The sequence below is a fragment of the Dipodomys spectabilis genome, unplaced genomic scaffold (assembly GCF_019054845.1).
Source record: "Dipodomys spectabilis isolate Male_0828 unplaced genomic scaffold, ASM1905484v1 ptg000187l, whole genome shotgun sequence".
NCBI classification, from domain to species: Eukaryota; Metazoa; Chordata; class Mammalia; order Rodentia; family Heteromyidae; genus Dipodomys; species Dipodomys spectabilis.
In genome coordinates this window covers 583,457-597,128 of record NW_024870864.1, presented here as the reverse complement: position 1 = coordinate 597,128, position 13,672 = coordinate 583,457, and the positions used below count along the sequence as shown (strand labels likewise).

At 41.3% G+C, this 13,672-nt stretch overlaps 1 protein-coding gene across 1 annotated transcript in view; it reads left to right on the top strand.

Moving 5' to 3' along the window:
• The window catches only part of Mertk (MER proto-oncogene, tyrosine kinase), a 132,745-nt gene that overhangs the window by 97,008 nt on the left and 22,065 nt on the right, over positions 1–13,672 (top strand). The window contains exons 10-14 of the mRNA XM_042695402.1: positions 770–923; positions 6,918–7,003; positions 9,716–9,811; positions 11,268–11,348; positions 12,175–12,267. Coding sequence (XP_042551336.1) covers positions 770–923; positions 6,918–7,003; positions 9,716–9,811; positions 11,268–11,348; positions 12,175–12,267 — 510 coding nt within the window. The remainder of the gene's footprint in view (positions 1–769; positions 924–6,917; positions 7,004–9,715; positions 9,812–11,267; positions 11,349–12,174; positions 12,268–13,672) is intronic.

Here is a 13,672-nt window from a genome sequence, read left to right as displayed (position 1 = left end):
TCTTTTTTTTTTTTTTTTGGCTGGTCACGGGCCCTGTGCCTGGGCCCTTCAGCTCAAGGCCAGCGCTATACCACTAGAGCCACAGTGCCACTTCTGGCCTTTTCTGCTTATGTGGTGCTGAGGAATTGAACCCAGGGCCTCATGCATGCAAGGCAAGCACTCTACCACTGAGCCACCTTTCCAGCCCAAACAGCTGATTCTTACTCTAATGTTTTAAATTACAGTGTGTCAGTTGGACATGGCACATTCCTATAATTTCTGCACTGGGGAGGTTGATTCAGAGGTCCCAAGACTTTAAGACTAGTCTGTGATATATTATGAGACCTTCTCAAAAAAAAATTAAATATAAATATTTGTTTTTCTAATTGTTTTATTATATGTATATGCATTATATATACACATACAAATATTTGTTTTGCTAATTGTTTTATTTTCTTGTACATTTATAACCAAAATGATGAGAGTTCCTCATTATTTTTTTAAACTGAAAATGAAAAAGTTTATATATTTGTGGCATACAAAGTGAGGTTTTGACCAAGGTGTACATTATTGGAATGGTTTTAAAAAAGCCAGTTTCATTGATTATTGAGTTTCACAGTCTCAGCTTGTAAAAACTGTACTGCTTGCATTTGTTGATCACAAATCATGAAAGGATTGATGTTTTCAAAGTTTTTGACTATCTGTGCTTCTCAGTTACAACCCAGTGTTGCTTAGGCATTTCCTATCCTAAAGAAATGTTTAAAATTAGTTGGTTTTGCTGTTTTACCAGGTGGGGTCGATTATGCTCCCTCCTCAACTCCAGCTCCTGGCAACACAGAGCCTGTGCTGATTATCCTCGGCTGCTTTTGTGGAATTGTGTTGATTGCCTTAGTTTTATATATTTCTTTGGCTATCAGAAAAAGAATCCTGGAGACAAAATTTGGGTAAGTTTCCAGTTTAAAAATGTTGGTCCAGTAGAACTTATGTGGTTATTAGACTGAGGAGTATTGCTTTTCCTGGCTGTGGTCTTCACTATGATCTGTGGTGGGTTCTGTGTCTTGTAAACTCCTGGGATTAGGTAGCTTTCTTCCTTAGTTGCTATAAAGGCAGCGACAGTCAGAGTCACCCCTGCAAAGACACCTTTGACAGAGAAGAGGATTGATAGGCCTTCACTATTCAAACTTTTATTAGAAGCCTTCAAAATGACCCAGTTTTTTAAATAAACAAATTGAGAGTCCTTAGTTTGAAAATCTAAAATCCAAAGGCTCAAAAATCCGAGACTTTTAAAGAACTGAAATGATACCACACCATGAGACTTTGTTTCATATACACAGTTATCTATTATGTAAAATTACCTTTAAGATACTTATATAGGGTATCCATGAAATAGAAATGAATTTAATATTTAGACTTGGGTGCTATCCCCAAGATATCTCATTATGTATGTATGTTGTACGTATGTGTGTATATACATATATACATATATATCTGTGTGTGTGAAAATATTACAAAATCTAGTTGGGCATGATAGCTCACAACTGTAATCCCAATTACTTGGGAGACGATTGGGAGAATTGCAGTTCCAGCCCACCATAGGCAAAATGTTCACAAGAGTCCATCTCAAACAATTAAAAACGGAATGTGATGGCATGCACTTCTCATCAGAGCTACATGGAAAGCATAAATAGGAGGATTACTGTCCAGGTCAGCTTGGGCAAAAAGGAAGACCCTATTTGAAAGATTAACCAAAGGAAAAAGGAATTGGGACAGGGACATGGCTCAAGTGATAGAGCACCTACCTAGCAAGCATGAAGCCCTGAGTTCAAACCCCTGTGCCAAAAATAAAAGAAATCATTCCCAATTCTGAAAAAGTCTGAAATTTATAGCACTTCTGGCCCCCATCATTTCAGATAATAGATCCTCAATCTGTATATATAGACACAAATATAGGAATGAGATTCACCAATGAAACATTAACAACTCTGGTTAGTATTTTTCTAGATCACTAGGTTTTCATTTTTTATTTTCTTTTTTCCTACATTTAACACATTTCTGCTATGATCATTTATTTCTCTAGTAGAGAATACTTCATTTATTTTATTTTTTTTTTTTGGATGGTTGTAGAGCTTGAACTGGGGGTCTGGGCACTGTTCCTGAGCTTTTTTTTTTTTTTTTTTTGGTACTGGGGATCGAACCCAGGACGTTGCACTTGCTAGGCAAGCGCTTTGCCACTGAGCTACATCCCAGCCCTGTTCCTGAGCTTTTTTGCTCAAGGCTAGTGCTCTATTACTTTGTGCCACAGCTGTACTTCTGGTTTTTGAATGGTTAATTGGAGAAAAGCATCTTACAGACTTTCCTTCCTGGGCTAGCTTCGAACCATGATCCTCTGATCTCAGCCTTCTGAGTAGCTATGTTTAAGGCATGAACCACCAGCACCCAGCTAAGACTTCATACTTTAACATTGAAGTTGGGGCGGGGAGAGGCTCCTTTTCTTCTTTGATACACATCTTACTTTTCTAATAAAGCACTAGTTAAGTACCAGCACGAGAAGCAACCTATGAGAAAAGCTTTCTGGAACTTTCCACTTCAGCTCTGCAGTGAATTTGAATCTCCATGATACCCAGTTGAAGGTCATGGGGCAAAAGGAAGTGTTTTGTATGAGACAAACTAGTTTGGAATGAGAAAGAATGAGGGAGCATAGTTAGCTGTGGAGGTGACTAAGCAGCTGTCTTCCACTGCTCCACCTCTTGAGTAGGAATTGAGCATGAGGTCTGGAATCCAGGTATCACAACTTCAGCCCAGTGTCCTTCTGCTGCATGGAATCCCATACACACAGGGTCTTAGCATGAGCTGCTCATCCCAACTTCCCATGAGCACTGAAATGGGCTTAAGAGTGAAGACCACACTGCATTTACCGTTTCAGTCCTTAAACGTCTTAACTTATTGTTACAATATCTTCTTAAATAAAATTGAAGAGCAACTATTTTAAAGAAGCATAAAATATCTGGTAGACATCCTGAATATGACTAGGCTCCACGACTCACACCTGTAATCCCAGCTATTCCGAAGGAAGAGTTTAGGAGTGACAGTCCAAGGCCAGAAAGAGCAATGTGTGTGAAGGCCCTATGTGTAAGATATCACACACAAGGAAAGCACTGAAGTTAGGATGCCTGGACTCCAGGCCCAGTTCTTCTACATAGAGAAGCCTTTTTACTTTTCCAGGTTTCTTTGTCATTCCCTGAATCTGAATAGTTTCCAAGGTCACTCCCAGTTCTGATATCTATGATTGCAGCAATTAAGAGTAGTTAAGACTTTAAAGATGTCAGTGTTCTTAAGAATCATTAGTAATGTAGAGCTGAGATGACGTCATGGGTCAAGTGGTAAAGTGCTTGCCTAACAAGCTTGAGGACCTGAGTTCAACTTCTAATACTAACACACACACACACACACACACACACACACACACACACACTCCTCAAGAATTAGCAGCAACTGCCTTTGTATAATCAAGTGGAAATTCATGACTGAAACAATCATTATTACAGAATGGCCCACAAATATATTTGCTTGAGAACACCTAGAACACAGAGTTTATAAAGAGTAAGAAAGTGATGGCCTGAGCTCCTGTAGCCTGACACGGACTTCTATAATATGCAGCTCAGGCAATCCTGGAGGGGCAAGGGTTCCATAGTCTTTAGACACTTTTGCCAGGAGTAGCAGGATTGTCCTTCCCAGTCCCCAGATATTTAAGGCTTCTGTTGCTGCTTCTAAAGTTACACCTTGATTCCTTCCTGCCTTCTTTGAGAAAAGCGGAACCAATGCAACAGTGATATACACAAAACAGTTTGTTGGAAACGATCTGTACAACTTGAGGGTTGTGGGGAAGGAAAAGTAGGAGAAAACTGAGGGAGGGGATAACAAGGTTGACAAGAAATGTACTCATTACCTTACTTATATAACTGAAATCTCTCTGTACGTTATCTTGACAATAAAAGAAAAAAGGAGAGTAGCTTCCAATAAAGATTAAAATTTCAAAATGCAAAAAAAAAAAGAAATTTAATTTTTTATTTAAAATAATATATGTCATGAAAATACTTTGATCCTAGTTTTAAAATACTTTAAGATAAGCCAGATATAGTGGTAGACACCTATAATCCCAGCACTGGAGAAGCTCTAAGGCAGAAGACCAAGAATCCTAAGCCAACCTTGTCTTTAGAGCAAGACTCTGTATCAGAAGACAAAACAACAACAGCAACAACAAATCCAACCAAATAAACAAAATACTAGAATGAGGTCCCATTCTCTGATAGTGAGAAAACCTAGTAGATATTCAAAAGCATTTTGGGGAAAAAAGATTAAACTGTACTGACAGTGCTAAAGAAGACTACAGAGAGAGATATATTAAATATTAAAGCCTAGATATTGTCAAGAGATCAGTTTTCCTTATGAATTCAACATAATCACCACCAAAATTGGTGCTGGATTGTTGGTAAAACTCAAGTGATCAATGTTCAGTAGAAGCCAAAATAGTTTTGGAAAACACAAAAGTTTGCATGGGAGCTGAGCAGCAGTAGACCACACCTGTAATCCTAGCTACTCAGGTGGCTGAGACCTGGAAGATTATGGGTTGAAACCAGCCTGGGAGAAAAAATTGCAAAATCTCATCTCTAAAATAACCAGCAAAAAGCCAGGCTGGAGGCATGGCTCAATGGTAAAGTGCCAGCTGAGCAACCAAGTTGAATGAGAACAAAAGATCCTGAGTTCAACTACAGTAAACAAATGTTTGTATGCTGGGAACTTATCCTCTTCTACATAAAACGATTGTTGTTGTTACACCATGTAGGTTTTGGTACATCAAGACCTACAGAGAACTCAGTCTGTGGACAACACAAGATGTCCATTTCTATGTATGAATTGAATAGAAGGTCATGTTTGCATGTTCAAAAAAGGGGGGCACTGTTCAAAGCACCGAATAGAGGAAGAGGAACAAGACATATAGGGTCTGCCTTCATGGTTTGTAATCTCACAGCTGAGAAATACAGAAGAAAACATTCCATTTGAACCAGGTGCTGATGGCTCATGCCTGTAATCATAGCTACTCAGAAGGCTTAGATCTAAGAATCAAGGTTTGAAGCCAACCCTGGCAGGAAAGTCTATGACTCTTACCTCCAATTAACTAGCAAAAAGCCAGAGTGGAGTTGTGGCTCAAGTGCAAGCCTTGAACAAAAAAGCTAAGGAAGAGCACAGGCCCTGAGTTCAAGCTCCAGTAACAGTGCTTGCGCGCGCACGCACGCACACACACACACACAGCCCCTCCCTTGTCCCCTCTTATCAACATGTTACCATAGTAGAGTACATTTGTTACAATTAACAAATCACTACTGATACATTGTGGTTTGCTAAAATCTATACTATATCCAGTTTTCCTTATGTCCATTCTGTGGTTTGCGTTCCCATTCAGGATCCTACATTACAGCTAATTGTGTCTCCTTAGGCTCCTCTAGTGCTGGCAGTTTTTTAGAGCTTCCTTGTCTGTGATGGTCCTGACAGTTACAGAGGTTTCAGAGAACACTGGTCTGGTGTTTTGTAGGGATTTGGGATTTGGTAAGACTGGGATTGTGGGTAACTAAGAGGAAGAATGCAGAGGTTTATGTGCTTTTTCATTATGCATACCCAAGGGTACATATGAGCAAAACTATCTATTATTGTTACTGGTGACTTTCAGCACCTAAGTGTTTGCTGGGTTGCTCTGCCTGAAATTATGTTTTTCTCCCTTTGCATGCTTTTTTTTTTTTTGAAACAAGGCAGTATGAGCAACGTATGCTTAAAGGTAAGGATTTAGCATCCCCTTAGCCAACAGACACAATGTCTACATAAAATATTTGGAATAGTGCATATGACATTTGTCTTGTCATTTTCTGAATTGGTTCCACTTATTAAATCATATTTATATTTATACATGTTTTATACTCTTACTTTGTTGCTCAGATTGTTTGGCCATTGGAAACCTATCAGTTATATTATTTGATCTTTTCTTTCTTAACTTTGTTTAATTCTTTCCCGCCCTCCCCCCCTCCCTCCTCCCTCCCTCCCTTTCGCCCTCTCTCCCTCCCTCTCTGCCTTTCTTTTTTCTTTCAGAGGTGCTGGGGATGGAACCCAGAGCTTTGGACATGCTAGGCAAGCTCTCTGTCACTGAGCTACACTTTCAGCCCTATTCTCTGCTTTTGTGTGTGTGTGTGTGTGTGTGTGTGTGTGTGTGTGTGTGTGCTGGTATTAGGGCTTACACTCTAGGCCTTATGGTTCTCTTGCTCATACTTGGTGCTCTATCATATGGAGTCACATCTCCAGTTGACTTTTGGTTGGTTAAATGGAGGTAAGAGTCTCATGAACTTTTCTAACTAGCTCGCTTTGAACTGTGATCCTCCATGTCTCAGGCTTCTGAGTAGTTAGGATAATAGGTGGGAGCCACTGATAGTCAGGCTTTGCTCTGCTCTATATGATACCTGGACAGTCATTTGGTATTGCCAGGTAGTCTAGAATAGATATAAGGAAAGAAATGTATTTTTCCTAAGCAGGAAATACTCTTGCTACAGAAGATCCCTTTTAAAGGGGATGACTTAATCACCGTCTTGAGAAACCAGTACTGCCCTACAGCCTTATATTTTTTTAATTTAATTATTATTATTATTATTGCCAATCCTAGGGCTTGAACTCAGGGGCTAGGCACTGTCCCTGAGCCTTTTTGCTCAAGGCAAGTGTTCTACCACTTACGCCATAGGACCACTTTCAGTTTTTCTGCATAAGAGTCTCATAGACTTTCCTGCCCAAACTGACTTCAAACTTAGATCCTCAGATCTCAGCCTCCTGAGTAGCTAGTCGTGAGTCAAAGGCACCCAGCCATATTTTTATAGTTGTATATCTTTCTTTCTATCACCCAGGAGTGCATTCACAGAAGAGGATTCTGAGTTAGTTGTAAATTACATAGCAAAGAAATCCTTCAGTCGGCGAGCCATCGAACTCACCTGTAAGTTGACTTTTGTTTTACTTTTGACAAAAGTTAAAATAGTAGAGAACCAAAACAGAATAACCGTCAGAGAGGTTTCCAGCAAAAGCCAAGAGGTAAAAAAGAATGTATATTTTTAATATACAAAGTGTTTTCAGAAACTAGCAAACAGATCATCAGAAATTGCATGGACATCTGGGCTGGTTGGGTTACTGGAAGTTGGGAGTTGAAGCTGGGGTTGAGAAGCCAGAGGGAAGGGGGGAATCTTCTGGGTGTTAGGGGGTCAGGTAGAAGTCAGAGATTTAAAGGAAATGCAAAGCAATGGGCATAATCTCAATACTCCTTTCCTGTTTTCCAAAAAAACAGGAAATTATCACAGAGGACAATTTACCAACATACTTTGTAGCAATTATGTTTAAATTTTGCTGAATCAGGGAGTAGGGTCCCTTGGTTTGAAGGGTTGGGGAGGGAGTATAAACAGTTGATAGTGTTACTGATTAATGTCAGAAAGAGCCTAGAAAGAATGTGCTAATGTAATGAAATTCATGCTTGCCAAAGCAAAATAAAAAAGGAAGTAAGAATGAGGGAATGCAGCTGCTATGGAATAGTTTTACATTTTCTTTTCTAATTTCTAACTCTTTCTTTTGTCTCTGCTTTAAGTTGTGTTGTTTTGCTGATTCCAGGACTTTGTACTCAGCTTTCTGGCTTGACTGGTGCTCTATGACTTGAGCCACACCTCCAGCCTAGCTTTTTGCTGGTTATTTTGGAGATGGAGTCTTGTGGCCTTCTGCCTGGTCTGACTTTGAACCTTCATTTTTCAGAGTTTCAGCATCCTTAGTAGCTAGGATTATAGGCATGGACCACCAATATCCTGCCCATTTTAAAAATATTTTTGAGCTAGGTGCTGGTGGTTCACACCTGTAACCCTAGCTACTCAAGAGACTGAGATCTGAGGATCATGGTTCAAAGCCAGCCCAGGCAGAAAAGTCTGTGAGTCTCTTATCTCAAGTTAACCACTAAAAAGTTAGAAATGGAGCTGTGGCTCCAGCCTTGAGCAAAAATCTGAGACAGTGCCCTTAGTTCAAGCCCTAGGACTCCCACACATGTAAAACTAAGAATAAGCTGGGTGCCGGTGGCTCAAGCCTGTAATCCTAGCTACTCAGGAGTTTGAGATCCAAGGATCTCGGTTCAAAGCCAGCCTAGGCAAGAAGGTCTGTGAGACTCTTATCTCCAATAAACAAACCATGAGAAAACTGGAAGTGGCGCTGTAGCTCAAGTAGTAGAGTTCTCGCCTTCAGCTGAAGAGCTGAGGGACAGCGCCTAGGCCCAGAGTTCAAGCTTCACGACCGACTAAAAGAATATTTTTGAACTTTTTGTTTGTTTTGAGATTAAGCCTCACTGCTAACTTTCTCCTTGGGTTAGCCTTGAATTTAAGAATTTGCATACCAGGTACCTGGGATGACACATGCACCCCTTCTTGCTAGGCTTTTTCGAGAATTTAAAAAAAGCTGGGCACCAGTGGCTCACACCTATAATCCTAGTTACTCAGGAGGCTGAGATCTGAGGATTGCAGTTCAGAACCAGCCTGGGCAGGAATGTCCGTGAGACTCTTATCTCCAAGTAACCACAGAAAACTGGAAGTGGCACTGTGGCTCAAGTGGTAGAGCATTAGCCTTGAGCTGAAGAGCTCAGGGACAGCTCCCAGGCCCAGAGTTCAAGCCCCACAACTGACAAAAAAAAAAAGAAAAAATTTAAAGAAATTGTTCATTTAGGGGCTGAGAAGGTGGCTCAGTGGTAGAGTGCTTGCCTTGCATGCCTGAGGCCCTGGGTTCGATTCCTCAGCACCACATAGGCAAAAAGAAAAAAGCCGGAAGTGGCGCTGTGGCTCAAGTGGTAGAGCGCTAGCCTTGAGCTGAAGAGCTGAGGTACAGCGCCCAGGCCCAGAGTTCAGGCCCCATGACCGGACCCAAAAAAAAAAAAAAAGAAATTGTTCATTTAGACACTAGTTTTTGAGGATTCTGGGAGAAAGTCTAAAAACTAATTGTCCTTTTTAATTCACTTTTTATTCCTTTCAAAGGCTTGTTCATTTTCCCTCTCCAGGTCAATTGCTAATACTTATTATCACTGCTACATATCTATGATATAGCTATATATTATATGAAGTATTTTATTTTTATAGACAATCTGATTTCCCACTTTCCCAGCTTAGCCCTTCCTATGTCCTTATGATGAGGGGCCCATGTCACATGTAAGACGAGTCATGTGGTTCTTGAACCTCCTGGGGGGAGGTGGAGGGGGCATCTCAACCTCCTGAGTAGCTGGGATTACAGATGTTAGCCTCTAGTGCCTGGCCCAGATGGCTTTTCTGTATATCTACTTGGACCAGTTGGACTGGGCATGTGACTTGCTAGTGGGTCCCAGCAAGTCCTTATTGACTTATTTTCCTTCTTCTAAGTCAGAAGCAAAGCTCTTCTGCACAACCTGGCTGTTGCCCTGCTGCCCCGTGAGGATTGTGTTCTGATTGTTACAGTTGTTCACAAGTAGTCCTGCCCAGAGGGATTAATTTAATTTGCTTTAATCACTGTAGAATGAAGTATGGTATTTTATTACTGGTGTTTTGAGAGGAAAAATAGTGAGTATCAAATGTTAAAAAAAGTAACTATGAGAAGACATTAAACATAATCTTGATTATATTTAAATAATCCTAAATGTACCTTGTGACTCATTTTATAGTACATAGCTTGGGAGTCAGTGAGGAACTGAAAAATAAACTAGAAGATGTTGTGATTGACAGAAATCTTCTAATTCTTGGAAAAATTCTTGGTGAAGGTAAGCAGTTTAAAGTAATTATTTTTGCAATGTAAGGCATGAAGATAAACTGTTGACAGAATTTTTTCCCCCAGTCCTAGGGTTTGAACTCACAGTCTGGGCACTGTCCCTGAGCTTTTTTTCTCAAGGCTAGCACTCTCCCACTTGAGCCATACTTCTGGGTTTTTGCTGGTTAGTTGGAAATTAGTGCTTCGTGGACATTCCTGCCTGGGCAGGAATTCCTGAGAAGAATTTTTAAAATATGCATTTATTAAACTAAGTACCATTTTAATTTCAAGTTATTACATATAATTCTGTTTTATAACTTAACTTTATGGCCTCAGATTTGACATAAAAAATGGGATTCCCCAGGCCAGGACCCAGTGGCTCACACCTGTAATCCTAGCTACTCAGGAGGCTGAGATCTGAGGATCACAGTTTAAAGCCAGCCCTGGCAAGAAAGTCTGTGAGACTCTTATCTCCAATTAACTACCAAACAATGGAATTGGAGCTCTGGCTCAAATGGCAGAGGACTAGCATTGAGCAAAAGAGCTCATGGACAGTGCCTAGGCCCTTAGTTCAAAGCCCCAGGACTAGCAATCACACAATAAAAGAGAGAAATCTCCTCCCCCAGTTCCTACAATGCACAGTAGGCTTAGAAAATATTAGTGTCTATGTTTCCTTGAAAAGCATGCAACTCATTATTCAGTAAGCTTCAAATTTATTTTTTTTATTTATTTATTTTTTGATCAGTCGTGGGGCTTGAACTCTGGGCCTGGGCGCTGTCCCTCAGCTCTTCAGCTCAAGGCGAGTGCTCTACCACTTGAGCCACAGCGTAACTTCCAGTTTTTCTAGGGGTTTTTTGGAGATAAGAGTCTCATGGACTTTCCTGCCCAGGCTGTCTTTGAACAGCAATCCTCAGATCTCAGCCTCCTGAGTAGCTAGGATTACAGGCATGAACCACCGGCGCCTGGCTTCAAATTTATTTCTTTTGTTGATTATTTATGACACCTTCTTAATTACATAGAAACAAAAGTGAAAATAAGAATGTAACTTACTAAACTGTCCTTAGGATGTATGACAATGGTATTAGGAATTCCTGCTTGGGGCTAGGGTTTATTAATTGATAGAGTGCTTGCTTAATACACATGAAACCACCCTGGGTTCCATCACCAGCACTGAAAATAAAAATTTGTGCTTTTTGAATTTTACCCATGATCTCCTATAAGTGTTTTGGGTAAATTATTATTAATAATGCTTAATGAAGTGACAAATTAAGGTCAGAGCCACTCAAGTCCAGGGTAAGCAGGACCCTAGTGTATGACATACACTGCTGGTATGTGAGCGGAAGAGGCCTGGGCAGGCTGCACCTGGCTCTTATAGATTGAACCAGTCACCTCAGACCACATGGGAGCAGCAGGGCTATGGACAGGGAGAATGCACACTGCATCCATGTAGGTGTTGTTTGCCTCTGCAGGAGAATTTGGGTCTGTGATGGAAGGAAATCTGAAGCAGGAAGATGGGACCACTCAGAAAGTGGCTGTGAAGACCATGAAGTGTGAGTGATCAGCAGAGAACCCCACTCTTATGGGTGGGGTTTCAGCACTGGGTGCACTTGGACACTGGTGATAGTGTTCAGATCTTGGGTACTAAAGTTCAGAAGGAAATGTGGAATCCCTGTCACTGAGGGAAGTGGCTGAGTCAGCAACACCTTTCATTAGTGTAGATGTCTTACAACTGATAGATACATTACTGTTAAAGTCTTTAGTTGACATTGGAGTTCACTTTGATGTTATGTAGTTGTTATGTGTATAAATGACAGAATAGTTTCATGGAACTAAAACCTTCCTGTGTTTTTTTCTCCCCTTGCCCCTATTAGCCCTATTTATGTATCATCTATAGTTTTACCTTTTGCTGATATTTAGCTTTTGTTAGCTTGCTTTTTGAAACATAGTCTTTTTTTTTGGGGGGGGGGAGGGGTCCGGTCGTGGGGCCTGAACTCTGGGCCTGGGCGCTGTCCCTCAGCTCTTCAGCTCAAGGCTAGCACTCTACCATTTGAGCCACAGCGCCACTTCAGGCTTTGTTCTTTTTGCTTATGTGGTGCTAAGGATGAGGAATCGAACCCAGGGCCTCATGCATGCAAGGCAAGCGCTCTACCACTGAGCCACCTTCCCAGCCCCTTGAAACATAGTCTTAACTGTGTAGCTCAGGTGTGTCTGAAACTCAAGGTCCTGCTGCCTCAGCCTCCCAGGTGCTGGGATTACACATGGGCGCCACCATGCCCAGTGTGATTTTACTTTTAGAGAACACAGTTGCCATTGCCCATTCCTTCCCCTTAACTGAGTAAAATAATCATGCCTAATGTTTTCCATCTGCTTCTTCAGTGGACAATTTTTCTCAGCGGGAGATCGAGGAGTTTCTCAGTGAGGCAGCGTGCATGAAAGACTTCAACCACCCAAACGTCATCCGACTTCTAGGTACCTCAGGGAAATAAATGCGGAGAGTGGGATGCAGGGGCTTCGCTAATCCAGAATGCACCAAAGGGAAACATCTCTAGCCTAACTAAGTTTACACTTTGTATAAGCCCAAAGGAATTTACAACAATGGGGTTTTGTTTCGTATGTATTTTTAATCCAGAATACTTTCCCTTGTAGTTCAATTTTCTTTTTCGTGTGTGTGTGTGTGTGTGTGTGTGTGTGTGTGTGTGTGTGTGTGTGTTATTAAGAATTAAACCTGGGCCAGGTACCCATGGCTCATACCTCTAATCCTAGCTGCTCAGAAGCCTGAGATCTGAGGATTGTGGTTCCAAGCCAGCTTGGGCAGGAACATCTGTGCGAGTCTTATCACCAGTTAACCATCAAAAATCCGGAAGTGGTTCAAGTGGTAGAGTGCTAGCTTTGAGCACAAAAGCTCAGGGACAGCATCCAGGCCCTGAGTTTAAACCCCAGAATGGGGGAGTTTGGGAGAATTGAACTTGGGGCCTTATACTTGTTAGGCAAACACTCTATTACTTGAATCCTTTGTTTTGCTTTTCTGAGAGGGCCTTGTGCATACTTTTTTTTTTTTGTCCAAGCTGGCTTTAGACTAAAATCCTCCTACCTGTACTTCCTGGGATTATACACATGGACTGCTATGACTGACCTCTTATGGCTCTGTTTTCTGAAACTGATAATACAAATGAGTTTGTGTTTTTTGGACTGAGGTGGGCTCAAGGATGGTGAGAGTATCCTTAGATAACTGTAAATTAAGTTAGCCACCAGTGATTCAATGGCAAGACACCAGAGCTGGCCATGTGATAAGCTTTGTTATCTATCAGTCATACCAGTAGGATACATCTATACGAGTAGACATCTTTGCAGGGCACCGGTGGCTCACACCTGTAATCCTAGCTAATCAGGAAGCTGAGATCTGAAGGTCACAGTTCAAAGCCAGCCTGGGCAGGAAAGTCCGTGAGACTCTTATCTCCAATAAACCACTCAATAACCACTAGAAAACCAGAAGTGGCGCTGTGGCTCAAGCGGTAGAGCGCTCACCTTGAGCTGAAGAGCTGAGGGATAGTGCCCAAGCCCAGAGTTCAAGTCCCACGACTGACAAAAAAAAAAAAGAATAGACATCTTTGAGAAATAATATAACCACCCATTTGAAAGTACTGATTTATAATTGTGGTACATTGACAATTTTATGGACATGGCTTTGAAGATAAAAAACACAAAGGAAGTGAAGGTGAAGTTGAAGTGGGTACTAGGTAAAGGACACTATTTTTTTTTTTTTTTGGGTCCGGTCATGGGGCCTGAACTCTGGGCCTGGGCGCTATCCCTCAGCTCTTCAGCTCAAAGCTAGTGCTCTACCACTTGAGCCACAGTGCCACTTCCTGCTTTTTTG